This window comes from Pteropus medius, unplaced genomic scaffold (assembly GCF_902729225.1).
Source record: "Pteropus medius unplaced genomic scaffold, Ma_sr-lr_union100, whole genome shotgun sequence".
Classification (NCBI taxonomy): domain Eukaryota; kingdom Metazoa; phylum Chordata; class Mammalia; order Chiroptera; family Pteropodidae; genus Pteropus; species Pteropus medius.
In genome coordinates this window covers 12,810,543-12,832,324 of record NW_024349797.1, presented here as the reverse complement: position 1 = coordinate 12,832,324, position 21,782 = coordinate 12,810,543, and the positions used below count along the sequence as shown (strand labels likewise).

Below are 21,782 nucleotides of genomic sequence, written 5' to 3'. Positions count from 1 at the left end.
AAGGCACTGTTAAATAGATCTGTATTCCCAGTTATCAAATATGATAATGCCCTGAGGATGCTGCCAGATGTGTCTGAATAGGTACCTTATGTGTTATGGTCCCAGATGCTGCCCACTTAATAGCATCTACCTCCAAACTGGCTATTTGGTAGACACTAAACATTTGGAACCTATTTCTGTATCTAGGTCTCTATTTTCCTGAAGAGGCAACAAAACATCCAGAGTGTAGTTTATTTTTTAAATGAATTTAAGTGGAAGGTTTGGTGAAATAATGTATTTAACTTTTAACACGATTTTCCTATTGCATCAAATTTTCTTTTTAAATGCTGAAACCTCGTAATGCGGCTATTAGGAAGTGCATTAATTCATTATAATGTGGCTGTTAGGAAATGCATTTATTCATGCATATATTTATTCATTTAACAAATACTTATTGGCCGTCTGCTGGCTCTGTGCAGGATTCTTGAAGATAAAGATTAGAGCCATATTTTGTACTTTTTAGTGATTCTCCAAGAAAAATGTTCTATTGTACTACATTAATTCTAAAATGCATTATTCAATATATATTTCTGAAATCATTTCTGAAATCGGGATGTGCCTTACTGTCAATGATATGTAATTGTTTAATTGGCAATATTAATTTTTCAGAAGTACATAAAAATGATGCATTTTGTAATGATATGTTAGATTCGATAGGAGATATTTACACCATTCTTGACCACTGGTACCATTCTTTGACCAATATATGACTCCATTTGGAGTTCAGTATTAATGTTAAGCTTCTGGTTTTAGGCACTGAAGTTGGTCCAGAGATATCGAACTCAGATGTCCAGGTGTCCAGATTAGGAGAGAATGGATGGAGAGCCAGTGGTTCAAGCTGCACAGGCAGTGACAGCAGGGTGGAGAGAAATTCTCTGATGCCTCATGTCTCTGCATCTTCTCTCTGTTTTTGGTTTGCTATGTAAATTCAGTGCAGTGCGAATCTGCCATTCATCAGAACAGAGCAAGGGGGATGAGATAGGGTACTTAGGGCTGCAGCATGGGAGATAGAAGACGAGGGTCCGTGTGTACCCTGATAAAGTGCAAAACTGAAGGTGATGATGATGATTGATGATGATGGTTACATTAGCAGCAACATTCATTTATTGAGTGTGCTACTAATGTTCATTTCAAATACGCTGTTAGTTTTAGCTTTATTGAGGTAAAATTGACAAATAAATTGTAATACATTTAAAACATATACTGTGATGATTTGATAAACGAACACATTGTGAAAGAATTCTCACCATCAAGTTAATTAATGCATCTATCACCTCACGGTTACCTTTTTTTTTGTGAGAACCCTTAAGCTGTACTCACTTAGCAAATTTCACTTATACGACAGTGTTATCAACTACAGTCACCATGTTATGCATGAGATCCTCAGGCCTTATTCATTTCGTAGCTGAAAGTTTGTACCCTTTTACCAGCCTCTCACTATTTTCTCCACCCCCCAGCTCCTGGCAACCACCTTTCTACTCTCTTTTTATGTGTTCAACTTTTTTTTTTTTCTCGATTCCACGTATAAGTGATACCATGCAGTATTTGTCTTTCCGTGTCAGACTTATTTTGCTAAGCATAACGCCCTCCAGGTACATCCATGTTGTTGTAAATGGCAGGATTTCCTTCTAAGGCTGATTAATATATATCACATTTTCTTCATCCATCTGTTGACAGACACTTAAGTTGTTTCCATATATTGGCTATTGTGACTAATGCTGCAGTGAACATGGGGTACAGATATCTCTTCAGGATAGTGATTTCATTTCCTTTGGATATATACCTAGAAGTGGGGTTGCTGGATCATATGGCATTCTATTTTTACTTTCTTGAGAAACCTGCCTACTGTTTGCCATAGCAGCTGTACTAATTTACATTCCCAGCAACAGTGCACAAGGGTTCCCTTTTCTCTACATCCTTTCCAGCATTTGTTATCTCTTGTTTTTTTGATAATAGTCATCCTGACAGTGTGAGGTGCTATCTTATTGTGGGTTTGAGTCAAATGTACTATTTTTAAAATAACAATCTTGCAAGATAGGTCTTCATTGAGCATCATTATTATCCTTGTTTCGTGTGTGAAACGGGGGCTCAGAGAGGGTAGTGACTTGCTCAGCATCATATAGTTAGTAAGTGCCAGAACCAGGATTCAGGCTTTGGTTTATGGAGCATCAAAGTCCACTCCACTTCTGACATGCTGCATGACACCCAAAGTCTCAGAACATGCAGTGACTTGATGTTCAGTCATGAGAGGTCAGAGCATTCTATTACAATTCTATGTAATAGAATTCTATGTATTCTATTACATAGAATAGCATCAGACTCCAGAATTAGGGCCACTGAGCAGAATTCCACAGATCTCATGTAACTTCCCGTGTGCTGCATAGTCCAAGTGCATGGACTTGACCAGACTGGGAGGGGTCGGATGCCTACAGGCCCAGAGAATTACAGGCAGCCTAGTGAGTTAAGTGCGGAGGTTCAAAAATTTGTACTTTACTCCAGTCAGACTCCCAATGAGCGGAAGTGTTATTGTCGTTAAGATTCCAGAACTCAATGATGGGTATTTTAATAAAGCTTGTGATCTCAAGAGGAGCTTGCTATAGAGATGAGCTCACAGTCCATAACTGGAAGTTGATGAATAATTTTAATTATGTTTCTAATAGTCATAAGGATGTTCTGCCATCAATGGATTATTTTTAGATTTTGATCCCATGTAAATCTCAAGGAAACGTAAAATGTTTTGGTTCATTATTTAAAATACTATGCTGTTTTGCTTAAAGTTATTGAATAGCCAAGAAGACTTTTACAAATGTTGAGTCCAAGCTTTCAAATGCCAAAGGTAGCTATTCAAAACTAGAAAGAATTCTAAGTTGTCCACTTAAGCCTATTTCTAATTTCTTCTCACAAGAGTGACAGAACAAAGTAGATTTTATTAATTTAAAGGAACTATCTCTTCTGAACGGTCAGAACAGTCATCTTTGTAATGATGCATGCAACACAACCCTTGTCACCACTGTCTTTGTCATCAGTAAGCAGTTAAAGTACCTAACTACTCACTGTACTGTGTGGGACGTTTCACAAAAAGGCTCATTCCTTGTCTTTTACGGTTTCCAGTATAGGAACAAGCAGATGAGGAAACATATAAGAAATACATTGAAGAAAATTGGAGTATTCGGAATCAGAATGTTAATGGATGCACAGTGAGAAATTTATAACCTATTCAAGGGTTATAGGTGACTGTATTTAAATGTTTTCTAAAGGTTGAAAGCAACATTATTAATACACTGAGAAGGGATGTTTGGGACAGTGTCTTTGAAGTTGCATGTTAAGTTGAGATGGAGAAAGAGAAAACTGATAATTTTTCAGTCAGGAACTGATCTTAATGGCAATACTACTGCTGAAATTGGTTTTCTAAGACCAGTCAGAACCTCTTGTAGGCCTTTGCCCATGTCGCAGTATGAGGCCATTTTATGTTGAATTGACTGAGACCTGAGCCTTATGGGCATAAACACAGTCACTGGATCAACCAGCTTATCCATTAGGATGATTCTGTTACAGATGACAGAGAATTCGGCTCACATGGGATCCATTCCAAAAGGGGATTATTGATCTCGTAGCTGAATAGTCTAAGCAGAACTCAATCTAGGGCTCAAGATATGTGCATCCAGGACTGGGTATTTCTTTCTTTCTTTTTTTAAAATTTTTCTTTTTGAATTTAAATATTTTTCAATTACAGTTGACGTTTAATACTAGTCTCAGGTGTACAGCACAGTGGTTAGACATTTGTATAACTTACAAAGCGATCCCCCCAATAAGTCTGGCATCCACCTGGCACCATACATAGTTATCATAATTCCTTGTTTTTTGATTTGGCTTCTTTGTATTGTTCTTTGCTTAGGCAGATTCTTCCTTGATGGTTCTAAGATGGCTGCCAATGGCTCTAAGTCTCCATCCTTCTAGAGTCACATCCTTCAGGGAAAATAAAGTTAAATTCTCTAAAATTCAAACAAGTCTTTCAGTTAAATTTTCTTGGTCCCAATTGGCCTGTCGGGGTTCAGATACTCATCCTTTCACCAATCACGGTGGGAGGTGGGGATCGAATGTGTTGATTGGCTTAGTCTGGGTCATGTGCTTCACTCCTGGAGCCTCAAAGTGGAGGTCAGTACAAGGGCTGAGAGTGAGCCTAAACAAAATCAGGGTACTGTCGACATGACCCACTGGTCATGGATGCTGAGAGAGTGGATGGGGTGGGGAGACAGGGCAGATGAGAATGGGAGCAGGGGTACTAGTTTAGAGGTTATTGAATTCTTGGCAGGGAATCATGGTGGTTTGGATAAAGAGAGTGGCAGGTGAGATAGAGAGGGGTGGACAGATTTGATTTGTATTTTAGAGCTGGAACCTACAGGATTTGCTGATTGAATACATGCCAAGGGTGGTAAGAAAAAGATGAATTAAAGATGACTCCTGGGTTTGTGGATGGAGCAGCTTGGGAAAACAGTGGTACCATGTTTAGAGACAGGAAGACTGGCAGGTTTTAATTTTATGTTGTTATTAAAATTCGTTAGTCAACTGTGTTATTCCGGCTCTGTGGGATTTGCGAAGCCCGTCAGATGTCTGAGCGGGAATTTCAACTAGATAATTGGAGATAGGGGTCTGGAATTTAGAAGTTAGGGCTGGAAATAGAAATGTATGAACACATGAATCTGTGAAAAGAAGGGGATGCCTGCAGCAGTTTTAATTTTTTAAAGAGCTATATAATCGGTTTCGCAGGTGGGCCGGACTTGTCGGGAATGCAGGCAGAAAATGGCTTTAATTCTCTGGTTGCTACCTTCACACTTATTCTGTTAGGCCTGCCGTGGATGATAACCCAGAAATATCCCACAGTGTTTCTAAGATACTTTTAAAATAGAATAAAATAAAAATAGACATAAAAATAATGATTTTCAGGTCTTCAAAAGTCCAGTTCAAGCCAAACCCAAACAACCTCTAATCCAATTAGAAGCTTTCCTTTCCCCGTAGGTCAGGCCAGCCTGAGATGCTGCAGCGGGAAGGGAAGCCTTGTTTGTTCTCTTTCTCACCTTGTCCTGATTCCTTCCCTGCTTGCTTTGTGGCTTCTGGTCCCTCCAGAGTCAGGTGGCAGGCAGAGGGGTGAAGAGAAGGCAAAGACGTATTAGTTGGCCGATGCCCTTCGTTGGTTTCTCTAGCCGTGGAATACCCGCCACCTCACTGGCGTCCAAGAGCTTTTGTGAGTTCTTGATGGTCCCTGTGGAGACCGCCAGGTGTTCCTGCTGCAGACATGCGTGACGCCCCCCTACCCCCCAACCCCCCCGCTGGTCTTTATACCCTACCCCCACCCCACATGCGCCCTTAGCACACCCTGGGCTTTCGTTACTCAAGTAGATAGGCTTTTGAGGAAGGTCTTTGAATGAAGGCTCTAACCGAGCTACCCCCAGCCCATCTCCAATTCCACTTGACCTGTGAGAAACCGTTACGTATCTCTGTGCTGCCGAACTCAGGAAGAGCCGGCCCCTCCCTCTGCGCTCCATCCTCATGCGCCCGTTTCAGGCCAAACTCTGGGAATCCATGTCGATTTTCCCAGGGCCTTCACATCGCACACCTCCAGGGGGCACCATTCACACACATTCTGGCGTTTTCAATTAATGTAGCAGCCCGAGTTCTAACAAGTCTCTCCTACTCTTATCCAGAACAGTGCGAGGCAGTCCTGTGACGCCGTCAAAAATGCCACCTGGCCCCTCCTCTGGCAATCACCCTAAACTCTCTGAGTAGTTCTCTTGCTAACCCTTTGCCGCAGTGCTTGCCAATGCTATATTTTTTTCTTCTAAGAAACACCTTTTCTCCAATGAATTTTCTTATGTGGATTAGAGGTGGATTGGAGGTGGCAGGTGGATTCTGGACCAGTTTGACCTCATCTTAGCAATCTCTGCACTGATAAATGCTCAGTCTTCAGCTCTGGGGCCTCCGTGTCCACTCTGAGAAAACTGAAGAAGCCCCCCTTAACACTGTGTTATGGCAGAGAAACCCCTTTTTAAAATAAAACCTCTCAGGGAAGTCCACTGCATAAAGCAGACAGACACGGTGCCATGCGGTGGGCAGCGGGGGACACGGCCAGGTATTCAAAGCTAGCACCTGTGCACAGTGTGAAAGCCCCTGTGCCTGAATAAGCCAGTGCAGTGTCCACGACAGGGAGAGTTTCCCACTCTTTACTGTTCTGCAGAGTTTGGCCTGTTCATGTCTTTTTAATGAGAACAACCGAACAACCGTCTGTGCAAGTTGTGTGGGAATGAAGACCGTCCCCGTGCTGCCTGTTTGGGCTGCAGACGACAGCCCATCAGGCCACGAGAGTGGACGCCTTCTCAGTGCACAGCTCAGCCGGGGACCCCTGCCTCCCTGGTCTCCTGACCCTGACCTCGAAGCTTCTGGTGAACACTCTGCTTCTGCACAAACTTGCTCGGTGGGTGTCATTTTTTGTGAATGAAAAGATCTGCCTCTCCCTCTGGAAATAGCAACTGTACAACCTGCAGAAAGGATTTTGTCATTTTCTTGTGGTCTTTAGCTTAGGGCTTTGTTCCTTGTGGGAAAGTCAGCAAGAATTTTCCATTAAGCTTTTTCCGTGCAGATTTTCTTTGTGGTAGAGCGCTTTGGAGGTCAGGCCCATTCTTTCTGCCATTCCGGATGTAGGGCAAGTTATCTAACTTCCCTGGGCTTCAGTTTCTCCATCTGTAAAATTGGGGCAAGAGTGGAACCTCTGTCCTGGACTCTTGTGAGACTTAATGAGAATGTGCGTGAAACATACACAGTGCTGGGCACACAGCAAGCACCTGGTACCTGTCACCGATTATACTGCGTTCCTATTGCTGCTAGAACAAGCTACCACGAAGGGATGGTTTAAAACAGTGGAGATTCATTACCATATCATTCTGCAGGTGAGATTTCCCAAATGGCTTTTATGGAGCCAAAACCCAGGTGTCAGCAGGCTTGCACTGCTTCTGGAGGCTCTAGGGGAGAATCTTTTCCTTGCTTTTTCCCGCTGCTAGGAGCTGCCCACATCCCTTGGCTGCATCATTCTGGTCTTTGCTTTCATTTTCATATCCCCTTCTCTGCCTCTGGCCCTCCTGTCTGACTCTTATAAGGACCCTTGTGGTTACACTGGGCCCATTCAGATAATCCAGGATAATCTCCCCATATCAACATCCTTAACTTAATCACATCTGCAAAGTCCCTTTATCGTGTAAGGCAATATATTCAGATGTTCTAGGAATTAGGACATGGACATATTTAGGGCACCTAAATTCTGCCTACCACACCAATTATTTAAAAATTTCCTTTCAAGTATCTACAATTGGCCAGACCCTCTACTTAGCGCTGGGCATAAAAAATGAATAAGATGCAATGTTTATATGAAAAGAGATAAATGATGCTGATATCAGTGATAATCATAGTAGTTGACATTTATTGAGTATTTACTAAATGCCAGGTGCTGTGGTAGGCACTGTAAGTGAATTATCTTGGTGAAATCACATCATCGCATTAAGGACAGTATTATTGCCATTTTAAGGGTAAGAACATTGAGGCTTAGCGAGCCTGAGTACTTTGTCCAAAGCCATATGATTAATGACAAGAGCCCGGGTCTGTCTGGTTCTAGTTTATCATTGGGTTCTATGCTGCCCTGGAAGGCTGGATGGGGGTATACATACCTCTAGTTCCCTTCCTAATAGCGTATTGAAATAAAGCCTGACCAGCTTCAGTAGAGCAGATGACATAGCAGCTGCGATTCAGGGCCAGCAGGCAGAGCTGCCAGGGGAGGCAAATGCTACATCTCTCCAGCCCCTACCATGGTCCAAAGCTACAAATTCATGGTGCTGACTATCAGGAAATGTGGCCTTGTCTTCAAGAGAACCTAATAACTTGCGTTAACCACTCCACCGAACTGGTCTTTTCCCAAGATCGTGTGTCATCATGCTCATGGGTTCCTGCTCCAACCTGGGGCAGTGAGTGAATAGGAAAGGAAAAGTCCAGTGAAATTTCTCTTTAGTGATTAATATAGAAACTACCTGGTGATTTTGAAAGGGCAAAAAGTAGGTACATCCAGGTGAGTCTGAAGGGAAGCGTTTGAATACTAAAGGCCACATTATTCTTGATTTTTGCCAGAATTTCCTTCACTGGAAATGGAAATTTTACATGAAGGGTGAAGGTGAGGGGACGGTTGGCCTCCCAGTTGGCAGGTGTTACAATGACATTAACCCAGCTGCTTGGTGCTGCGATGACTGGTGTCAGCTCACCTGGGGCATGTAAGATCACCTGGGGCATGTAAGACGATGGTCAGACAGGAGAGGAGGAAGCAGGTAATGAGAGTCTGCGCAGACTCTGGGATGGGGCTGATGGGGGTAGAAAGTGCCGCCGAGCCCCTGCTCTGAGCCAAGATGGTACCACATGTGAAAGCTTCCTGGGCTCCTTCCTGCTGTGGGTGGGCTGTTGGGGGAAGGGTCTGCATCTCCACCTTCTCATTTCCTCCTGTGACAACGCTCTGTCCCCCGCTTTGGTTAGACCTCTGAGCCTAGGAGGCATTACATTTTAGACACATTCCCCGATTGACTAATAGAAAAATACTTCTTAAATTATGGCAGACATAGTTAGGGTGCCCATACATTCTGATTTTTTAAGGTAGTAATTGTTTTGCAATAATGGTGACCGATTAAATGCATATACTTACTGTAGGATTTTATTTTTGGACTTTATACATGTATAAAGTCATAAATCAGAAAAATTCAATAGCTGTCTTTCCTCCTTCTCTCTTCCTCTCTCACTCCCTCCCTACTCCCTTCTCTTTTTCTTTCTTTTACTACTTACTGTGGGGTACACATCAGCTCAGAACTTGAAATGCAAAGATGAATAATTACTAGTCCCTGACTACCAGGGATTTATAGTCCAGTAAAGGAATGTATTCATTTTATCCAACAGCTCTCTATTGAGCATGTATGATGCAGCAGACACTAATCTCGGGGCTAGGACATAATAGTGAACTAACCAGACCAAATCCTCACCCCCCACATGGGAAGTTTAGATTCCCCTGGGGGAGACACACAGTAAACAAGCAAATACAGAAAACAACCTCAGCTCATGATACAATTTCAGCTGTGAAGAAAATAAAATCAGGCAACAGGCTAGCCCATGATGGAGGAGACATTAGCCTTTTTGCAAAGGGGTGGTGAGGCAGGAAGGCCTCTCGGAGGAGGTAACATTGAGTACAGTTCTGGGCATTGAGAAAGACCAGCCCTGCAAGGATCTGGGCAAGAATGTTCCCGCCAGAGAGGGCACAGCTAAGGTGAAGTCCTAGTGGTGGGAGCTAACTTGGAAAAAACTAGAAGACCAGTGTGGGTGGGGGGAGTTGAGGTAGGAGATGAAGTTAGCTGAAATGGGGAGAACCGAGGGAAGGAGTTTGGATGCTCTTTGGGGTGTGGCGGGAACCACCTGGCTGAATTTAAGCAAGGGAGCAGTGAGGCCACATTGATATTTTAGAAAGAAGTCGCCCCTGCTGCCGTGTGGTGAAAGGGCTGGAGCAGGGTCAGGGGTGGAAGACTGGCTGGTCAGGATGTTGCGCCACTTGTGTTGGGTGTTGGGGAGTGACAGACATCAGCGTATGTTTCAAAGGGACTTTTTGGCCGAACCTTTGGATGAACAGCAATGCCGCTGAGATGGGAAGTCTGAGAAGAGGCAGATTTCGGGTTGTGTATATGAATGATAACAGGGTTTCTCTTTAAATCATGTCCTGGTTAAATTTGGGACATGAAATGGACATCTAAGTGGAGATACAGAGTAGACAGTGAGATCTACAAGTTCTGGAGAAAGGTCAGGGCTAAGGATAAAAATGTGGAAGTCGTTAGTCAGAAGAACAGGGAGTGAAACAAAACGCGCACATTTGGTGTGAGAAGGGCATCGTTTTCCTCTCAGAGGGGCTTTGCTTTTGCTTTAGAAACTGGAGCTCTAAGTCGTAATGTCAATATTGAGAAAGAAAGGAAGCGCTATTCACTGAGCGTTGACTCTGTGTCAGGCACTGTGCTCTCTGCTTCCCATGTATTATTTTTCATAGGGCATAAAGCTCGAGAAGCACTCGTAATGCATCACATAAGATTACCTGTTCTGGAGCCAGATTGCTGGATTCAGACCTCAGCCCCACCTTTTACTAGTGGTGTGTTGTTGGGTGAGTTAATTTAGTCCTTCTGTGCTTTGTTTGCTCATCTGTAAAATGGGGTTATCCTAGTACCTACCATGTAGAGTTATTTCGATGTTTAAATGAGTTAATACACATAAAGTACTTGGAATAGTGCTTGATACTTAATAAGCACTCAATAAATGGTAGTGATTTCAATGTTACCATTATATTCGTGCTGTATGGTCATCTCAACTGATGGAAGAGTAAGGTATGTTATAATAAGAGTGTTATTTTAGAATCTTGATTCAACTTGTTTGTTAGTCAATATATATAGGATCCTTGGCTTCTGTCCTGGGTTTTTGCCATGATTCAATTTTAAGAGCTCTTCTACTATGATATAGATTAAAACCCATTTCTGCTCCTATTGCTGTACTGGTAACAAAGCAATTGGGGAAAAAATCATCCAACTTACTGGTGTAAAACAAGCATTTTACTGAGCACATTGATTCTGTGGTTCAGGAATTCAGGCAGGACTCAGCAGGGATGGCTTGTCTCTACCACGTCTGGGGCCATACCTGGGAAAATTTGAAGGCTGCAGATGTGGATGGGCTGGGGCGTAGGGGGTGTGCTGGAATCAGCTAGAGGCATCTTTGCTCACATGGTTGGCAGTTAACTCTGGCTCTCAGCTGGGATCTTAGCTTGGCTGTTGGCCGCAACGCCTACATATGACCACTCCATGGGATCTCATGGCCTAATTTGGGCTTTCTCACAGTGTAACAGCTGGGTTCCAAGAGTGGGTGTTCCAGGAGAACCAGGAAGAAGTGGTGCAGTCTTTTATGACAGTTTTGGAGGTCACATAGTGTCACTCCTGCCTTAGTCACTCCCTGTCCAGATTCAATGAGAAGGAGCATAGATTCTACCTTTTCATGGGAGGAATAGCAAAGTCACATAGTGAGAAGAGCATGTGGGATGGAGAGGTTGTGGACCATTTTAGAAAAATAAAGTCTGCTGTGAGGCTTAACCGGGAGGCCATTTATGAGGCTAATTGGCTTGAAGGATCCAGTACACTTGTAAATTTTGAACATGCTCTGAAGTCAAGGTCTCACTCGCTCTCTTTTTTTTTTTTCATTAAAGAAGTTGACTGCTCTTGACCTAAGTTGTATTAGAGTTCAAAGATTGACTCGCTAGAACTGGTTAGTGCTCATTCATTTAAGAAACACTGATGGAATACTGACTTTGTGCAAGACCTGTGCTAATTGCTGTGGGGGCAAATTGAGATACCACAAGAAGTCAACAAGCTTGAAGGTGAAGACCAATACAGTTGAATTGAAATTAATTAGCCTCTGGAGAGGAAGAAGACCATTGACAATCCCTAATGATAACTACAATAAAACTAGTCAAAACAAGGCACAAAATGAGTTTAATGGAAACTTATTCATTTAGGATGGCATTTAACATTCCAAAACACATTTCTCAGTCTATAGACTTCATCTGTTAATTAATCATTACAACTAACAATTATTAAAGCTTAGTATAAGTATTTAATATACTAATTACCCTATGAATATGATATCAATTAATTAGCAGTGCAATCCAGTGAGGCCGATTATCGTATCCATTTTATAGATGAAGGAGAGAGTAGTAGGTAGGTTAAGTGACACAGGCTGGCATTTATTCCCAGGTCTTCTGCTCCCACAGTATATGCTGAAGTCGACAGGGCTGGTTAGTGCAAAGCTGGGACTAGACTGAAAGTTCTGGATTTTCTCTTTGGTGTGGATTTTCTTTCCTCCAAACTAGTGGTTTCCAGCTATGTTCCACAAATCTTCTAGGTCCCAAAAGGGATCTTAGGACCCAATGTGGGGATTGAGGGGAAGGCAAAGTTCGTATGACAATGGGCCGCTACTCTAAAGTCCAGCCATATCTCATAGCCTTTGAGATAGGTTAGGTATATTCATTATATTTATTATATTACATCTAATATATTTACATCTTACCATATATTATATTTATATGGTATATAATGTAATTCAATATAAGATACATAATAATATAATGTATTAATACATTTTGTATTTATCATGTAAAGAGGTCATGGATTCCTTAATAGAATATATTGTAATATTATATTTATAATTTTACTATTATAATTGTGATAATACAATATCCAATATCCAAGAGCAGTGTGGAACGGATCAGAGGTGTTCAGACTTTTAGAACAAAATCTTTTCTTCAAATAGAATTCTACATCTGTATCTGTATAATTTCTACTTCACGTTTGGATTTTATTCCGTTCAACTGAATTTCCACTTAAAATTGAAACTCGTAGTACAAAACCCTTCCATTGAAGGAAAGTTGAGTTTGATTTAGGTCTTATATATGTTGTGTTTTCCTTCCTGAGTCCTTTCTTCGAATGGAATTTTATATCTATATCTATGTCTATATGTCTGAGTCTGTCGGTCTATAGCTATACTTATATTTGTAATTTTTACTTTGAGTTTTTTCAGTTTGATTGGATTTTATTCAAGTCAATTGAATTTTCGCTTAAAACTCAAACTTTTAGAACACAACTCTTTTCTCTGAAGGAAGAGTTTTGTTCTTTTAAAAGGGTTTTATTCTGTTAGACCTCTGGTCTATTCCATGCTGCTCTTGGATATTTTTAGTTTAAAGATTTGGTCTGTAGGCAGAATCACTGTCAATATCCCAGCTTCAGGCTCAAGGCCTCAGACACTAGCTTAAGTCTTTTCTGTTGGCAAAATCTTCTTTGCTATCTACTGGGGGAAATATCCTTTAAAGTGCCTATGCGAGCACAAATCCATAAAGCTAAAAGTCACAGCAAAGGGAGAAAGATCTTATTCCATTTTTTAAAGTTCAATTTGATTTAGGTCTTATGTCTATTGGGTTTCCCTAACTGATTTTGTATGTAAATATGTTCTAGGAAGAGTGATCATATTGTGATCATTGTTTTCAGTTCTTCACATCAAGTTTCCTTGATCAAAAGTGATTTAAAAAACCCCTTAAAGTGTGATAATCGCTCTTCTTTAGCAGATAACAGAGTTTGAGAGATGTACCCAGCGATCATTTACTTGTGGTAAAAGGAAATGTGAGTTTTCTGGCACAAGGACAGTTCTAGCTCGTGTTCAATTGTGGGGAAATAACAAGCTTGGGAGAGCTGAAGCAGGCCTTAAGAGGTAGGTCTGCCATGTATGGCTGCGCGGGTTGTGCATTGCACAACTATGGATGGTGTCTTCTGAAGTTGTGCAATGCAACGCAGTGGTCTTATTGGGAGGTCATGGATTCCACCCCCTGTTGCTTCTTAAGCATGGGAGGGCTTGATGCCAGACTTCAAGGTAGTCAGGATAAGGCATTACATACTATCACTTCCAAGGCATTTCTCCTGGAATCTGGTGAGTGCCTAGGAATAAGAAAGGGGTTGTTTTCAGATGGTGTGCAATTGTGTTCAAATGGAGGATCTGAAGATAGATGCAGTTCGCCTCTACGTTTGTGGCTACATAGGGCTGCTTGCTGATTTGGTCTAGGACATGCCCCCAAAGCAGGTGTCTTTTAAGCCTCAGCTTTTGGGCTTTGCGGTGTGGGATGTCTACCTGCTCTCTACTCCCCCAGACTACAGTCCTGAATGCCAAGGATTCAGATTTGGGATGATGGAATGATTTATTAACACCAAACTGAGGAGTTCAAAATTTTAAAATTGATTCAGAATCTTGGCTTGAGCTGCTCTTTCAGATAATCTTTTGTAACAGATGTGAAGGAGGTATGATGTCCTGATGGAGCATGAACTTTAGAGTTAGATGGACACTGGGCTGGTATCCTGGTCCCAGCACTTGCCCTGGGCAAGTTACTTATATCCTCTAGTCGAGGGGGTTAGATGATTAGCTCATATCCAAGACCCTTTTAGGTAAAAAAATATATATATATTCGTTTTTTCAAATAATAATATAATTATTATACAATAAACCTGTTTCTTTGTTTTCATCCATTTATTCAAAGTAGTTATTGAATGCCTTCCATGTGCCAGGTGGTGCGCTAGGCACTGGGTGTGTAATACTGAACCACACGGGTGAGGTCCACCCTCAGGGAGTTGATAGTTCAGTGGGGAAGAGACTGGGGGAGATGACTAGCAAACCAGTGAATAATATAACTCTCATCATGGTACCTGCTAAGGTAGAAACTCCCATCATGGTACCTTAGGTAGGAATAATGGGGACAGGGTATTTAAAGTGGTCTGGGGTAGAAAGAGTTAAGCTGAGACCCAAAGGATGGGTGGGAGGCAGCCGTGGGAAGAATGGGGGAAGGGTCTTCAGGCAGAGAGAAGACCCCCTGTAACTGAACGAAGGCTGGATAACGGACAGTGAATGGAGGGTTGGGAGGCGAAATCTGAGAAGTGGGCATGGACTTTGTTATCATCTTGGAGGCCATAGTAGGGGTTTGAATTGTATTCTACGTTTAATAGTAGGAGGTATTGAAGGTTTGAGCAGAGAAGGAAGTGAAACGATTTACGTTTTGAAGATATTTTTCTGACCTCTGTGTGGAGAACGGATGGGAATGAGTGCGGGAATGTGGAGAGCAGTGGGGGAGATCCTGGCTGCTGTCTTGGAGAGGCAGGGTGGCCTGCTCCGATGGCGGGGGCCTGGGGAGGGAGGGCGGGGGTGTCTAGGTTTTTGGGGTAAAGACAGAGTATGGGGGAGGTGAGAGGAGCACGGAGACAGGATGGTGAGGATGCTCTCCGGTCTGGCCATCGGCTTGAGCCCACCACGTGTGTGTTAGCACCATCCTGGCCGAGGAGCCTCCTTTTGTGGCTGGGCCAACAATCCAGTAGTGTTTGGACTTGGCCAGTCTGAGACACAGTCGAGACACCCCAGTGAAACTGAACTGTTGGTAAACAGGAGGGCAGAGGGCTTTTTTTTCTCAAGAGTTGAGATTTATTCTCAGAAAAATCAAAATCCCACTCTTCCCCCACAGTCTAGGAAAGTTTTCCCAGGGGACCCTGCTTCTCCAAATGGTCATCTCTCTTTTCTGACTCAACTTCCATCAACACCCATTGCGATGCCCCTACTTGGGTGAGGGGCTTCTCCAGGCACCGCACTGAAACTGGGCCTTGGCCTTGAGCATTCCAAAGCCCACAGTGTCCTCGGCATACATACGCAGTGGAAGGTTGATCACTGGGTGATGGCTGCATGACCCTCCATGCAGCCGATCAGGATGAGTTCGGCATGGTCTTTATTAAACACCTGGTTCCCATCTGGTCATGGATGGCCCAGATGTTACTGGTGATGGCCATGGCGACTTGAGCATCCCCACCCCTGTAACCTGCGTAGCCACCAGGGCTCTGTCACTATGCAGTAGCAGGTTGTTCTGAACGCCGGCAGTGATGGCCTGGTTTAGCACCCACCTCAGAGCCTTGGGGGACAGAGCAAGCTGGCAGCCCCTTCGGCTTTTGCAAGAACTCCAAGTTGTCTCCCAGTGGGCTCTGCCTGCTGCTTCCCTGGGCATAAAGATCTGGGAGTCATCAGCAAGTGGGTGGTATTTAAAACAATGGCCCTGGAAGAGCTCACTCAGGGAGAGAAGATAAGTCCAATATTTAGGGAGAGGAATCTACAGAGTAGGTTTAAAAAGGCCTATCCAGAGAGAGCGGAGGAAAATCTTGAATTTGGAGTCATAGAGGCCAAAAGTGGGAGCATCGTAAGAAGGAGCGAGACCTTCTGTGTGCAGTGCTGCCAAGAGGCCAAGTCCAGTGTGGCCATCACGGCGTCCACTGGACTTGGCAAGGTGTAGGTCCTGCGAAGAGCAGTTGGGCTGGTGCCAGAGGCGGAAGCCCCGTTGTTTTTATACAGTTTATGATTGGTGTCACCCAGTGTAGTACTTACCTACATTTTGGGCTGGTTGTGTTGGGTGGTGGTTGATGATTGCATTTTTCCTGTCTCCCTAGCTTAGAGTTGTCAGATAAAATATAGGACACCCAGTTAATTTTGAATTTCAGAAAAAAAAATTTAAATATGTCCCAAATATTGCACGGGACACACTTATCCTAAAAAATTGTTTTTCATCTGAAATTCAAATTTGATTGGGTGTCCTGTTTCTTTTTTTCTTTTTTTCTCTCTGAGTCTGGCAGCCTACATTGAATTGTACACTTTAGAATGGTTAAAATGATGAATTTTATGTTATATGAATTTTAGCACACTCACAAATCTTGCAACCCTATCCTAACTAGACTGTCATGTGGACGTGACCATATGCTCTGCTTCTGGGTTGAGCCACCAAGGCCAATAAGGAAAGCCAAACCTGAGTGATGTTATTTCTGGGGAGAATTAACGTTTCTGTTACATTCCCTTAGAGCACCTCACAGAGTGCCGAGCACATAGTAGGCACTCATCGAATGCTAGTTTGATAGAAACTGCATTATGTGCTATGGGGAAAATTAGCTGCAATGACACTTGAATGAAAAGAAACTACCCAGAACCTGTGATACTATTTAGAGAACTGCCAGGAATGGACCTTACATGGGAATTTCTCAATGAATTACGTGGTGTGGCACTTTCGACTGTGCTTAAGGAATCAAGTACTCATTCCACGACAGACCTATTTTAGCCCTGTGGCTGTGGAGCAAATGGCTTTGCTGAATTCGGCACATCCCAGTTACAACAGCTTAAATGCAGCTGGCTTCTGATGGGCCATTACAAATCTTTAAATGACAGGGAGCTCTTGGAAATGCCCGCAGATTTCAAGACAGCAAGTGTGCGTCATTTGCTATTTAAATTGATCATACCAATTTCTATGCTTACCTTTTTCCTCCTCTCTGTGAGGTGGATGGAAGAGGCATAACCACAAGACTGTATTTCCGACCGACCTCTTCAGAGGCAATTTCAAAGCAATTAAGTACAGGTTGAATCTGAATTGTATGAAGAATTAAAATATCTATGGATTTTCTATGAAGATTCTATTCCTTGGTTAAAACCTGAGAACTCAAAGGTTAGATTTAACTATGGATGAAAATGAGTTTTTCCTCTTGTGAGTCCCCCCTCCCCCGAGCTTTGTTATTCATAAGAAACTTGCGTCCACAGTTAACATTCATTTATTTGGCTAGCTGAATGCATTACATGCATTCTACACTGACTTATTCAGCCCTACTATGTACCAGTATGCAATATCTAATTTGTATTTGGACCACGTTAGGTTTTCAAATAATGTCCCATGGTTCTGATAACTGGGCAGTTCCTTGAAAGGAAATATGTCTATGGTGGTTGCTTAATTGTGACTAACCCATTACATAGAGGGTTTGCCTGGGAGCAGATCTGAATCTGAGGGTGGTAGTGTGGGAGAGGGATTTGACCCTTAAAAATGATGCTGAGGCAAACTTCTGTACTCTCTTGCTTTATGACCTATTTCCTGGGGTGCAGCTTAAGGACTAGCAAAGCAGCTTGGCATATTTCCATGTGATCCATACGAAGATCTGTTTGCTCTTTGAGATTTTGGAGGCATTTTCTAGATCCTTGAGTGCTGAGTCTTTTCTGAATTACATCAGTGTGGAGGTGAAGGTACCCCCCGCCACCACCCCCTTACCCCGAATCAGCCATCCTTTTACCTCCTGACTTCCTAGATAGCAAGGTTTTGCTCCATCACCTTGTGTCCCCCTGGTGCCTGAAGCACAATAGGCACTTGACAAACTTCTGTCAAATCTATTCCATGAACATTAATTGAGTTTTTATTGTATGCCGTGCACTGGGATTGAGACTATGGAAGACTCAGGTCCATGTTCAAGGGGCATCTAGAGGAATTTACCTTTTAGCAGGAGGATTGACTAGTGAGAAAGGACGGCAGATATTTTGGGGGTGGAGCGAGGTGTTGGTTTAGCTGGAAGGTCTAGCCTACATGCAGTGGCTCTCTGGTGTGGAAAAGCCCGCTGGGGGCTGTTTCACCCTAGGATTCCCCCCACCAGCACTGACTCTTGCCTTCCTCACGCCCCCTTTCATCCCCAGTCCTAGGTGTTGCTGGGAACACATGGAGCTAGTTTATTGAAGCCTCCTTTCCCTGCCTTTTTAGATCCACTCCCCCTATTTTTTAGTAAGTCTGTTGACTCCTCGAAGACTTTGCTCATTAGAGCAATTGATAATATTTCAAAACACTCCTCAGTCTTCAGAGAAATGAGCTTGTAGGTTTTTTGCGCCACCGTCTCCCCAGCCTCGTGAGGCATCGTGTGGGTATCCTTTTCCCTTTTAGGTTCGTCTCCGCCTCTCACTCACACTCCCCGCTGGCCTCTGCGAGCCGCATTTGCAGTAAATCACAGAGATGTTGCTGATGTCAGCAGCCCCGACGCTGCATTCGAGGAGACACTGAGGAGGAACTCATCCGGAGGGTGATATTGAAAGGCAAAGCTGTTTTGCAGGGGATTTTGTGAAAATCGTTTCCCTCTGAGACAGATCTCATTCACTTTTGCAACTTAGTAGGCACGGTGAAGGAAGAACCATCTGAAAAAATTTGTTTCCCCTTCTAAGTTTTTCCTAGGAGGTTTTAGTGACTATGAATCAAGCCAGGAGCACCGAGCAATGGAGGCGGCTGAGACTGCTTGCAAAGCGGAGTGTGCCGGGGCGTTGAGACGCCATCTCAGCGACCCTGGGAGCAGGGCGAAGAGAGGTACAGCTCATTCCACTTCAACCTTTTTTTTCTTAAAAATAAATAGAAACCACAGCGTAGTATACATGCACACAGAACTTGCTGTTTGAACACTTTCTGCAGAAAAACCTTTCGTAAAGGAAGCATCTATCTTGCAGAGGGATTTCCTAATACAATATCAGGTTTGTTTATAGTAAGATCCACCTTAGTATCTTCACGACAGTTGTCCTGACTGCCGACTCTAAGCAGGGAACCAGGGTTTGCTGTGTGGCCTTGAGGGCAGCTGAGGAAGGAGACTATGGATTTAGAGGAAACAGCAATCCCGGAAGCCGTTCGAGTTCCCTAGCAGTGTTCAGCAGCCTGGATGTAGAGTCAGAACAGAGAGAAGGAATAACAGAGAAGAGCTATTTCCTCGTAGCTCCAGGAAAAGACAAAAGGAAAGAGAGTTGAGTCTGTTGTTAGTTGAAGACCAAAGTGTTGAGCATAGACTCTAAGCTGGCTGGGGAAGGAAGAAAGGAACGGGGAGCGCAGGCAAGATAGAAGGCGAAAGCAGAGGCAGGATGTGATGTGGGAGTCATTGAGGGAGAGAGCCGGAAAAATAGGATGCTCAAGTCGGAAGTGGGATTCCTTAGTGGAGTATGTCTGAGTTGGGGACATTTCTCGTGACGTTGTGGCCACGGGAGGTAGTGGACATTGTTGGTGCCTCACCAGGTCTCGCAGGTAGTGTTCCTGGCCTCGTGCACCCACCCCCGGAGTCCACGTGCTTTTCTCTTGTAGCATCTACGTACGGCTATTCCCAGAGGGCTTTCCTTGGTCTCCTAGCACCTCTTTCCAGGCTGCTCCAGGGCATTTATATTCCCCAGGGGCTGTCTGTAGCCAGTGACTGACTGGGTAAAAGAATGAAAGCCTCGCCCCCTTGCCTCAGGGTGGGAGAAGCTCGGTGGTGTAATTTATGCTGCAGAACTCCCTGAGAGCTCCGGCAGAGGTGGGCTTCACCTGGAATCACACTCTTTCTTCTTTTCTTGCCCTTTACTTTCCTGCTTCCTTCTTCCCTTATGGGCTTCTCCTGGAAGCTCTTCCTAAATAAATCGCTTGCAAACCAGTGTTTGTCTTGGGATCTGCTTCTGGGGAACCCGATCCAAGTCACCGTTTGAATGAAGATGATGGAGATGGTGATGTGGTCAAGGCGCCGGGAGTTGCACGTATTGGATAGGTCATCTGTGGGGCACTGAAAGCACTCAGGAGGAAAGTGGGACCTGGGTGGAAGGCTTCCGGGAACCCAGGAGAGAAGTCGGGTCCACCACCACCAGCCAAAAGGAAGTAGAGGAGCCAGAGGACTCGAGTCTCAAAGGATCGGGGCTCTGACTCAGAGTATGGACTATTGATTTTTCGGGACAGTGTGGCCCTGACACTGTGGGTGAGAAAGATTGAGCAACCTCTACCTGAATGCCAGACTCAGAGGTCACTGTCCTCAGGGGAAGTCCAGGTATCAGGGAAGAAGGTGCAGGAAGGCTCTCTGAAGATCCTGAGGAAGCAGGGGAGGTCTTTGGTTCTGCAGCTGGGGCTCCTGAGGTGTCTTTGCAAAGGTGTGGGATGGGAGAGGAAGGGAAGATTGGATCAAAGAAGAGGAAGCAGAGAGTAGATGTGGGGTCAATGCTAAATGGAGAGAGATCGAGGCTACAGGGAGGCTTACATCTAGTGGCTTCACTGGCCTTGCACTTCTCAAAGGGATTGGTCCCCCCAGTCTCCTGGTGGATGGTGGCTTGACAGCCTGGACACTGGGTGTGGAGTTTGGTACTGATCCTGGCACATGGTTGGCAGGCACCGGCTGAATAAGCGAATGAATGACACACTGAGTTTCTAAAAGCCTCTTCCTTTTTCATTATTGTAAAACATTAGTGCACTTATCACTTCCATGTATCTTATGCTCTGAGAAATATGGAATTTATCAAAGAACCTCTAGCTACTTCTGTCACCATTATTGGGTGGGATGCAATAAACAGATTTCCTATGGTTAGGGAACTAGCATGGGTTACGGGCTTAGGTCATGGGATCTCTCTCCCTAATGGGTTAATATTTTTCAGTTTTGCTTCCTCCTGTGGATCCGTAGAAAGAATTGGTTAGATTGGTGCAATTACTTGTTAACTATGTATTTGTTACCGTTGACACAAAGGGAGTTTGTGGGGATTGAAGGATGCATGTGGAGGGCGTGACAGGGCTGGCAAAGCGGGCTGGGCCCTGAGCACATGGGACGTTGGGCCATGTGACGAGCCATAGGAGTAACCGAGGAGGTTTAAGCTGGGGCGAGATTGGGAATCTAGAAGGATGAGCTGTGCCAGCCTGGTTGGGGGCGCGCCCTGTGGGGAGCCCAGTGAGGGGCAGTAACCGCTTCCGTTCAACAAGACACCTGGGAAAGGCGAACCTCTCTTGAAAGAATGGGCCCGTCTGACAAAAGGATTTAAGGCACTTGGCTCCAGGGTACAGGAGAGATTTTGGGAACTGCAGCTGCTTATATTATTTTTAATCCCAAAGAGAGTGGGCGTGGGGTGGGAATCTTTCCTTTTAAAAGTGCTCTGGTTCATTTAAATTATGGAGGAAAAAACTTAGGTCAGGGGACAAACTATGTTATCCGTGAAGCATTTTGGGACAAAGCAAAAGAATCCAGCTGTGGCTGTGCATCTTTAGGCCTTGACCATGGAGTCAAGACAAATAAGTCTGAGGCCTGTTAGGAGAATCGTGAGGTCGACAGTGCTGGGTGCCAAAGCGTGGGAAACGCCAGGGCTGTTCTGACCAGCTCGGCACATGTAGGGAACAGCTCTGGTCCTGGGCTCTTTGTGTTCACGTGGATGGGTGAGGGTTCATTTTACTGCAGCAACAAAGGCATCCCCCACCTGGTACCTGGAGAAACCTATAATCCCCAGAAATTATGGAACAGGGGTTCTGTTGAGAA

General features: G+C 44.0%; 2 protein-coding genes across 2 annotated transcripts in view; one reads left to right on the top strand and one right to left on the bottom strand.

The window, feature by feature from the left end:
• The window catches only part of KCNK10 (potassium two pore domain channel subfamily K member 10), a 112,045-nt gene that overhangs the window by 24,913 nt on the left and 65,350 nt on the right, over positions 1 to 21,782 (top strand). The window lies entirely within an intron of this gene.
• LAMTOR2 (late endosomal/lysosomal adaptor, MAPK and MTOR activator 2) lies at positions 15,186 to 15,966 on the bottom strand. The gene is given in 6 exon segments (XM_039884345.1): positions 15,186 to 15,313; positions 15,316 to 15,387; positions 15,390 to 15,467; positions 15,470 to 15,541; positions 15,544 to 15,622; positions 15,922 to 15,966. Coding segments are annotated over 6 exon segments (474 nt in total).